This window comes from Neofelis nebulosa, chromosome 4 (assembly GCF_028018385.1).
Source record: "Neofelis nebulosa isolate mNeoNeb1 chromosome 4, mNeoNeb1.pri, whole genome shotgun sequence".
NCBI lineage: Eukaryota > Metazoa > Chordata > Mammalia > Carnivora > Felidae > Neofelis > Neofelis nebulosa.
The window spans coordinates 12,903,298-12,912,907 of record NC_080785.1 but is presented as its reverse complement, the minus strand read 5'-3'; the positions used below and the strand labels follow the sequence as shown (position 1 = coordinate 12,912,907).

General features: G+C 49.8%; 1 long non-coding RNA gene and 1 gene segment (V, D, J or C); both read left to right on the top strand.

Moving 5' to 3' along the window:
- Positions 1–1,650: 1,650 nt before the first annotated feature.
- Positions 1,651–3,930, top strand: LOC131508843 (T cell receptor beta variable 4-1-like). The segment is given in 2 exon segments: positions 1,651–2,382; positions 2,483–3,930. Coding segments are annotated over 2 exon segments (618 nt in total).
- Positions 3,931–4,217: 287 nt separating this feature from the next.
- On the top strand, positions 4,218–8,000 carry LOC131508857 (uncharacterized). The gene is made up of 2 exons (XR_009260179.1): positions 4,218–4,989; positions 5,095–8,000. It is a non-coding gene; the product is annotated as an uncharacterized LOC131508857 (long non-coding RNA).
- Positions 8,001–9,610: the final 1,610 nt, after the last annotated feature.

Below are 9,610 nucleotides of genomic sequence, written 5' to 3'. Positions count from 1 at the left end.
AAATATTCTACATGATGCGGCACCTGTGTGGCTCAGTCGGTTAAGTGTCCCACTTTGGCTCAGGTCATGATCTCATGGCTGGTGAGTTCGAGCCCCACGTCGGGTTCTGTGCTGACAGCTCAGAGCCTGGAGCCTGCTTCACATTCTGTGTTTCCCTCTCTCTCTGCCCCTCCTCCACTCACACTCTGTGTCTCTCTCTTTCTCTTAAAAATAAATAAACATTAAAAAAATAAAATATTCTACCTGAAAGATTATAGACAATACAGAAGAGAAGCTCTGGCTTATGTTATGATCTCCTGAAGAACATTAGATTTCAATCTTTCAGTTTCTAATGTAGGATTTGCTAGGATCTATTTCAGTTTTGCCCTCCCTGGTAGGGAGCCCCAGCATGCGGTCATTATTACTAGAGCCTGGCCTTTCAGCGGACTCCATGGGCATCACAGAACATCCACCAGTGTCTCTTATCTTACCTGGGTCTGAATGCCAATGTCATCCAGCTGAGTGCCTTCTGAAATCTCTGCTCAGCTCTCCAGCCTACTACGTGTCCTCTGCTCAGCCTTCTGGAGTCCCACCCTGAGCATACACATAAGGAAGTAGACAAGAAAAAAAAGGATTTCCTTACATTCAGCCTTGGGGTTCCTTTTCAGTACTCTGTGCCCCAATCCAAGCTGTCTTGGGATCAGTTATGTCTTTTCTCTAGATCTTCAAGCAACATACACTATTCTACGTTATACAGATAACGTTTATTTGAATTTCCTTACACGTTTACCATTCTACTTCTTCACTGCAACTCAGATTTGCTTTACATCATTTTCCTCCTTCAGGCACATCCCTAATTCAGGTACCCGAAACTCCCCTTTCACCCACCCCTTGCTTTGGGAAATGCTTATGTTCGCTTTTGTTCTCTGGGCAACCCCGCCTTTCTCTTCCACCTATTGTTCCAGGTTTCAGTTTAAATTCTACTGTCTTTTGTAATCCTTGGAAGTTTACTTATTGGGAGCCAAACAATCCCAAGTTTTTGCGGTTTCATTGTAGAGGAGTGTCTTCTTGCTACAGTGGATGTCCAGCGTAAGAAATACAACGGTAGCAATGCCAGCCTTTGAACTAAGTTTAATTTTAGGTTCTTGCCTAAGAATGGAATATCTCCACCTGTAGTGAGTTAGAGGCCCCTCATATATGTAACCTGTTCAGGAGGAGACTATCCAACGCCTTTGCTTAAACTCTCACCCATACTACCCTTACATTTTTTGTTTTATGGGCCACCCGGAAAGTCTGATAGACTTTATTCCGCTAGAAAAATGAGTAGGAATTGAATGTCCTAGGTATGCGGATGAACGGCAACGTTGCCAACACTTTTTGTTGTTTCAGAGGCATCTTTCGTCTTCACACTTCCGTGGATCTGGTGTCATCACAGCCCCAACCCCTCCAGCTCCCCATCTGTGGAATGAGGGATAGGGCGCCCTCTGCGGCGCCGCCACTGGGCTGGTTCGAAGCCCGCAATCTGGGAAATGTGCTGCCTTGGCCACAAGGAGGCGCTGTGGCGCCATTGAAACTGAGGCCGGGGTGAAGGGAAGGGATGGGATTGAAGGGAGGGAAGGGGTCAGGAGGAAAAGAGTGAATTGGGGCTCCATCCTTGAGTCATTTGGGAGCATCAGTTGAAGGTCCCTCAAAGATACTAAACTAAAATCATTTTCAAATTGATTTCCCTTCATCCTGCACAGGATGCCTTCTGTTGTTCTCGTTGAGCATCCTGTTTGCTCTCAGCCCAGCCAAGCTTTGTACCCTCAGTGCTGGGACAGAGGATGGCTGCTCCCTCGTCCTCCCCCCCCCCCCCCCCCGCCCCACCAGTGTGTGACTCTTGGCTGGCATCCAGTCCTGCCTTTTTAGTGGTGGGCACTGGGCCCAAACGGAACCACAGCCCTCCTATTTCCCTCCTCCATGAGGTGGGCAAAAGGGCTCCATGGGGCTTAGACACTGAGGGAAGCATCTGCATGACTGAGCGGAGAAGGAAGGAGATCTCTTGAAGCGGAAACGGTCTGTTGCCGAGTGGGGTCTTGGAAGGAAGCTGGATAGAGAGAGAGCCTAAAAACGAGGATGGAAGCTAATAGCAGGGGAGCATCTGTCAGAGGAATAGCGCATCCCAGTCCATTCAAATCCACCTTCTGCCAGAATCTGTACAAGGACAAGGTGTGAAGCTGGAGGAAGAAACACCCCCCTGGGTCTGGGACGGTGACATCACAGGCCAACCACCAACCAAGGCCAAGGAGACCAGAGCCTGGCTCCCTGCCCAGGACACCTAGTTACATGGTGCTCACCTTGGCCCTGACTCCACCATGGGCTTCAGGCTGCTCTGCTGTGTGGCTCTCTGTCTCCTGGAAGCAGGTGAGTCTTGGGTCCCGATGGGCAGCCCCTGTATCCCATGCTAAGTCCCAAGGGCTGCAGCAATACTCTCTGTGTGAATTCTGCCCCTTTCTTCCAACAGTCCCCGGGGACACTGCAGTTACCCAGACACCAAAACACCTGGTCGCAGCGACAGGGAGTAAGGGGACCCTGAAGTGCGAACAACATCTGGGACATAACACTATGTACTGGTACAAACAGAGTGCTCAGAGGCCACCGAAGCTCATGTTTGCCTACAGCTATAAGGAACTCGCCGAAAATGACAGTGTCCCCAGTCGCTTCACACCCGAGTGCTCAGACAGCTCCCACCTGCACCTTCACGTGGCCGCCCTACAGCCAGAGGACTCCGCCGTGTATCTCTGTGCGAGCAGCAAGGACACAGCCCTGCACAGCCAACAGCTCCCCGTGCACAAACTTCCTGGGTGCAGCCGGGGAGCCGTGGGGGCGACCACGGCTCAGCTCGACATCTCCCGTGGGACCCCAGACAGACAGAAACCCCAGGCCACGACGTGCCGGTCGGTTCGCTGGATGCGGCAAGGCCCAGTTCCCTGCACAGACGCCCACAGCCTGTGGCCTGGCTCTGCCCGGGGCCAGACTGTGCCCGCGGCTGAGTGCGGGACGGAAAGGGTCCACCTCCAGTTCCTCCGGTAGCTTCCGATCGATCGGCACGTGGCCCCGGGGACTCTTTCAGGAGACACGCTGCACTCTGGCCGCGGCGGCCCTGCCGAGCCTCCTGCCAACACGTACCTTTCTCTGCCTGTTCCTTCCACCCAGGTGAGACCCTGGATCTCAGCCCTGGTCCCAGCTCCAGACGCGCTCCGAGCCCCTTTGCAGAACACCTGCTTGCTTCACCACAGGGCCCTGTCAGTCCCTACCACTGAGGATAGTGGCTCCCTCGTGAGGTTCGGATCGCTGTCCTCGAGGCCACTCTCTGCTGCACACCCGGGGACTCAGCTCTGCGCAGGCTCCTCTTCTTCTCGGGCTTTGACACTTTGAGGCTGGATTCTTTTTCCTTCTGTCCCTTTAATCCTAATTCTTCAGGTCTCCACATCCTGCGTTATCAGCCAGAGAGCCTGATGGCCCTGGATCGTTGCCTGCAACAGGCAGGAAGGGGAGAAGGCCCCCCAGCGTTTTAGAGCAGGACCGTATACTCGGGGTTGTCTGTGCTGAACCCCATATTTTCTGGCATTGCCCCTTGCAATGGCCCCAGTTCTGCACACACCTTGGGACCCCAAGGGCTGAGCGGAGCCCTGTGTCCTGGGGAGTCCAATGCCCGCACTGACACAAAGGCTCCCTCCTCTCTCCTGTAGGGGGCAGTGAGGACCCCTGAGCAAAGTTTCAGACCAAAAAAACCACGTGCCGGTTCAACTAATGTGGCAACTCTCCTATCAAAGCACATCCTTAGACTGTGGGGTTTCTTTTACCTGAATGCAACTCTTCCCTGTCAACTGGTTGAAAGAGATAAACACCTCTGGATTCGGTATTTTTTAAGGACTGTTTTATCATGAAATAAAACTAGCCTGCTGTAAAGTGCATTGTTTGGTTTAAGGTTTGACAGGGATCCTCTAAACAAACACTGTGTCCCCACAAATCATGCCCTACAGAGGACCAGAGGAGAAGAACGGGGTCCTCACGGGCGGTGTCTTGCTCCCGACCCGGCAGGCCCACGGTTTCTGAGCTGTGGTCCTCAGGAACCAAGGGGTCCCTGAGTCATCGCTGTCGACACTCAGGGTCAGCACTGAGCTTTGGGGAATCGGAGAAGGGGCTTCCAGGTGAGGTCCCGGCGCCAAAGCCAGCTGCAAAGGGAAGGAGGAGACCAGCCTTTGGGAAATGGGTTCGAGACACAAGTGTGTGTGTGTCTTCGCCCGTTCTTTTATTCTGTAACCCAGCTGTCCTTCTCCGATTTCTCTTTTCTTCTCACTCAAGCCTCGACCTGGAGCTTCAGATCTGCAGAGACACCTGCTCTAAACCACACAGGCAGCAAACGGGCCTCTGCTGCCACCAGCTCAGAGCCAGTGGACAATGGGTTGGACACTTAGTGTCCTCGTCCGTCCTCCTTCCCTTGCGCTGAAATGTCCTGTCAGGTTTCAGGTCTCTCCTCCTCACGTGGGCTCCTCTCCACACTCACGCTCCCAGGTTGTTTCTTTTTTTTGGTCCCTTTATTCCCAGCGTTAAGTCGTCAGGCTCCGAAGTGCGAGTCACAGAGTCGACGCGCCTCCGGACTGTGGCTGCGATGTGGCCGCGGGGAGGAGAGCGGGTCCTGCCGGACCCTTGGCCTGGTGCCCTGAGGCCCTTACTCTCGGAGGGTCCCTCTGCAGCTGCCATATTCCAGTAGAGCGTAAAGGCCAGGGGCTGAGCCCCGGGGCATCGCGTATGGGCGGCGGGGGGCACTAGGGCTTCCCACTCCCTCCTGCAGGGGTGCTCCTGAACCTGCGGGTGCCGCCCAACACTGTGACATCACAGGGTCTCCTTCCTGGGCTACTAACGTCCAGATGCCCAAAGGGGAGAGGCCTCCCCTCCCCCTGCCCCCTGCCACAGGCAGCAGGATCTTTCGCTGGGTGACTTTTGATCACCTACTCCTGGGAGCAGGTGTGTCCTGAGAGTGTGGGGGACATTCCTTTCCCACCCCCTTTATCTAAGACCGGTTCCAAACTTCTGCCTCATTCTCTTTCTGGCCTCTGTCTCCACCCACAGGGCACAAGAACCCAGAAGTCACCCAAAGCCCTAGCTGCTACATCCCAGAGATGAGACAGAGCATGGCTCTGCAGTGTGAGCCCGTCTCTGGTCACTTGTACCGCCTGTCGTACCGACAGAGCCTGGAAAGCGGAGCGGAGTTACTGATTTCCATCTGTAACAAGCTTCCTTCAGAGAAGACAGGCTTTGTGAAGAACTGATTCTCAGCTGAGACTCCTGACAGATCGTACTTGCTCCAAAGACCCTGGCAGAGCAGCTGAGAGACCCAGCCATGCACCCCTGCCCCAGCAGCTCATCCATGGCTTTGCAGGTGCTTCCTGCCCTTGCCCCGAACTCGAGGCTGCTCTGCCCCCAGGCTTTCCCGCAGCCCTTCCTGCCCACAGGAGCGGGGGGCCAGGCTGCAGCGTCTTCCCAGGAGCAGAGGTCAGAAGCTAACTTTAATTTGCAGAATAGGAAATTTGCACGGGGATATCCGGGGCTGTGGTATTAAGGAAATATTGTCAGGTGCCACGGAATGTGGCTGTGGACCCCAACCAAGGGTGGGACAAGTATGGCCAAGTGAGCGACCAGAAGAGGCTACAGAGGAACCTGTAAAGGACTGACTTTTCAGAAGCTAAGACCCGAGGGTTCTTGAACAAGCAGCAGGAGGGATGATGTAGGGGACACTTTATGAGGGAGATACTATATTTCTTGGGAATAAGGCAGATAGACTTAGGTTTTCAATTAGATAAATCAGCATTAGCGTTCAAGGCTAGTTGCATTTATCATATTGGTTATACACCTATTTATTTATTCATTTACTAATTCATTCATTTATTCTTTTTTAAAGTTTTTTATTTATTTGGAGAGAGAGAGTGTGTGAGATCAGGGAGGGGCAGAGAGAGAGAGAGAGAGAGAGAGAGAGAGAGAATCCCAAACAGGTCCCACACTGTCAGTGCTGAGCTGGATGCAGGGCTCGAACCCACGAATTGTGAGATCATGACCTGAGCAGAAATCAACAGCCAGACATTTAACTGAGCCACCCAGGTGCCCCCATTCATTTATTCTTTAAACAGACAATATCCTACCCCAAGATACGGAAAGTATAGTTAATGTGCTGCAGGGACCCCATGGGGATTAGAGGAGGAATGAGTCACAGGGCCATATATGAATCAGGGCTCAGCCTTCCCTAGGCAGTGAACTCTCCTTCACGCCATGAAGCAGCCAAGTCCTCTAGAAAGGGTGCTGGGGCTGCGAAGACAGAAACGCCATGGAGAGAACATGCAAAATGAAGAGGAGAACTGTAGGAGGGGGAGCCAGAGAAATGGTCCTGGGAACAGTGGCCATGGTCCCCCAGGGAATTTTGCTGGGGGACTTCCCTGGCAGGATGGCCCTGAGGACACTGTCCCTTATTCCCTGAGGAACCACTAAGGGCTGAGCACAAGGGCACCAGGGAGGACACCCTGCACCAATGGTTACAAAAGCAGAGCACAGGGCAGCAGATGGTATCTTGTGGCAAACACCCCATCTCCCCCAGTCCTGACCCCCGGAAGCAGCAGACAAGGCCAGTTTTCCTGGCATCTGGGAAGAAATGCAAGTCCCTGATGCAACTCAGCAGATGGAAATCTTCAGGAGTCAACCCTGGTTGGGTTCAGCCTCAGATGGAAGGTGATTCAGGAACAATAAACAGTAAATCTTGGGGCTCCCTAGTCAATCTTGATTGACTTGTAGGCAATCAAGCCAGGCACACACCTGCACTTCAACATTGGTAGGTTAATGCCCAGAAGTGGTGCCTTTTGGATATGCACGAATATGTGTTCTTCCTTTTTTAAGGACAGTTTAGGGAGTTCTGTGAACATCTGATAACATGTAGATTTCACAAGTAATTTTAGAAAGAATTCTGTTTGGAAGAATGATACAAAAATATATTAATGGTTGTTGACACTGGATCGCGGGATGCATCTTTTATTACATGAAGTGAAATGCATAATATAAATGTTAGCTATATACATTTTGTCAAATGGAAAAACTAGCAACACCACCCCAAGATGCAGACTCGTCATCACCTCTTGGTCTCAGTCCTCTTGCAGTCGATACCCATCTGACAGGTAATCAATCACTGCTCCATGCCTATCATCATAGATCAGATGTACTTGTTCTTGAACTCGTATAAATGGAATCGTACGCTCTTTTGCGACCAGCATCTTTCACCTAACACGTGCTTTTGTTATTCATCCTTATCGTTAGGTGTATTAGTAATTCATTCTTTTTTTATCCTATGTATTTTTTTATTGTGTGACCCTGCCACAATCTGTATATCTACTTACATGTTGATGGACCCATGGGTTGTTTCTAGATTTGGGTTATTGCATTCTGGTACGAGACTTTGGTGTGGACATATACTTTTATTTTCTGTTGGCTAAATACCCAGGAGTGAGATTGCTGGATTATATGGTAAGTACTCATTTCACTTTATCAAAAGGGGCCACACCGTTTTCCCACATGGCGATACCATTTAGCCTTCTCGTCGGAAATGTGAGTTCCATTTGCTTCCCTTGTTCGCACTGGGCAAAAAAGTAGAACGTGGGGAAGAAGCCAATACAGTCATTCAAAGGAGTTGGAGTCAGTACTACATTCTGCTGGGAAATACCACACAGGAAACAGGGAGGGCTCCGGCGACAATGAGAATATGGGATCCAGGGAATTTACTGGAAACCTTCCTGGCACAGCTGACAATATAAACACTTTCAGTTTATTGAAAGAAGGCACTGTGGTTCCAATGGGACACAGAAGATGCAGGAAGGCAGAAAGAGCAGAGGATGACTGGGAAAGGGGGTTAGAAAGGCTTTGTAATTTGTCAGGCGGATTAATTACTTAAGCCACTACAAGAATACGAGTGCTGAAAAATAAAATTCAACCCAAGTGAATTTGAAGACCTAACTGGCTTTATTAAGCAGTTAATGCATGGGGCAGCATCCCATTGAGCAAGTAGGGCGATGCTCCGAGGAGCTGTACAAAATCTAAGGTTGTTCTAGAAGGAAGGGTGGGGAAAGGAAGTTATTAGCAAAAGAAAGGAGAGTGGTGTGAGTTCAGGGTACTTTCTTTTTTCTTTCTTCTTCTTCTTCTTTTTTTTTAATTTTAATTCCAGTGTAGTTAACATACAGTGTTATATTTCTTTCAGGTATACAGTATAGTGATTCAGCAGTTCTATCCACTTCTCAGTGCTCATCAAAATAAGTGGACTCTTCCTCCGAGATTCACCTGTTTCACCCGTCCCCCCACCCACCTCCCCTCCGGCAACCATCAGTTTCTATAGTTAACAGTCTGTTTCTTGCTTTGTCTTTCTCTCTCTTTTTTTTCCCCTATACTCATTTGTTTTGTTTCTTAGATTCCACATATGAGTGAGGTCATATGGTATTTGTCTTTCTCTGACTGGCTGATCTTGCTTAACATTATACTCTCTAGATTCATCCATGTTGTTGCAAATGGCAAGATTTCATTCTGTTTTATGGCTCATATTCCAGTGTGTGTGTGTGTGTGTGTGTGTGTGTGTGTGTGCATGCACACACACACCATTTCTTCTTTATCCATTCATCTATCAATGGACACTCGGGCTGCTTCCATAATTTTGCTATTATAAATAATGCTGCGATAAACATAGAGATGCATGTATTCCTTCGAGTTAGTGTTCTGCAAAGTGAAGGAAACAACCAACAAAACTAAAAGACAAACTACTGAAGGCAAGAAGATATTTGCAAATGACCTCCCCGGTAAAGGGTCGGTATCACAAATATATAAAGACCTTATATAACTCAACACCAAAAAATCAAATAATCCAATTAAAAATGGGCAAAAGACAGGACACCTTTGGGTGGCAAGGGAAGACAGAGTTTTTATCATGCAGATGACCTCCTTCTCAGGGATCAGGACATTTCAGAGACTGTTAAAGATCACATTCCTGGGACAGGTTGAAACTGTAGTTAAGTCTTCGTTTGCTCCATTTGGGGCTTGTTTCCCTTTTTAACAGGAATATAGCTTTCTGTAGGAGGTGGGGAGTCTCTCAAAACTGGAGGACAGTGAGGGAGTTTGAAGGAGCATACTGGATCCCCAGGGGACATGTACACAGAGGAGTAATAACCTCAAAGAAAAATCAGAGAAACTAGGGTGTGAACTTGTCCCCTGAACCCAGTTCCACTGGGCAATGCCCTATTGTAGAAATAAGAAAGAAATGAAGAATGAGCCAAATGAGATTCTGGACCTAAAAAACCTGTAGGAAGATTGGCATCCCAGGAAGACCTGGCTATCGGCTGGTGAAGAGGCTCAGAGTGCTAGCTTTTCCCTGAGAACGCCAGAGCTGGAGAATAGTCCCTCACTCCCTGACCTGCCATGGCTACCAGGTTTCTCAGTTTTGTGGACTTTTATCTCTTGGGAGCAGATGAGTCCAGGAAATAGAAGCACACTCCTGATGTGGGCTTTTCAATTCCAGATCCTGGGCATTTCCTTCATTTGGACAACTGTCGCTTCCCTGTCTCTATCT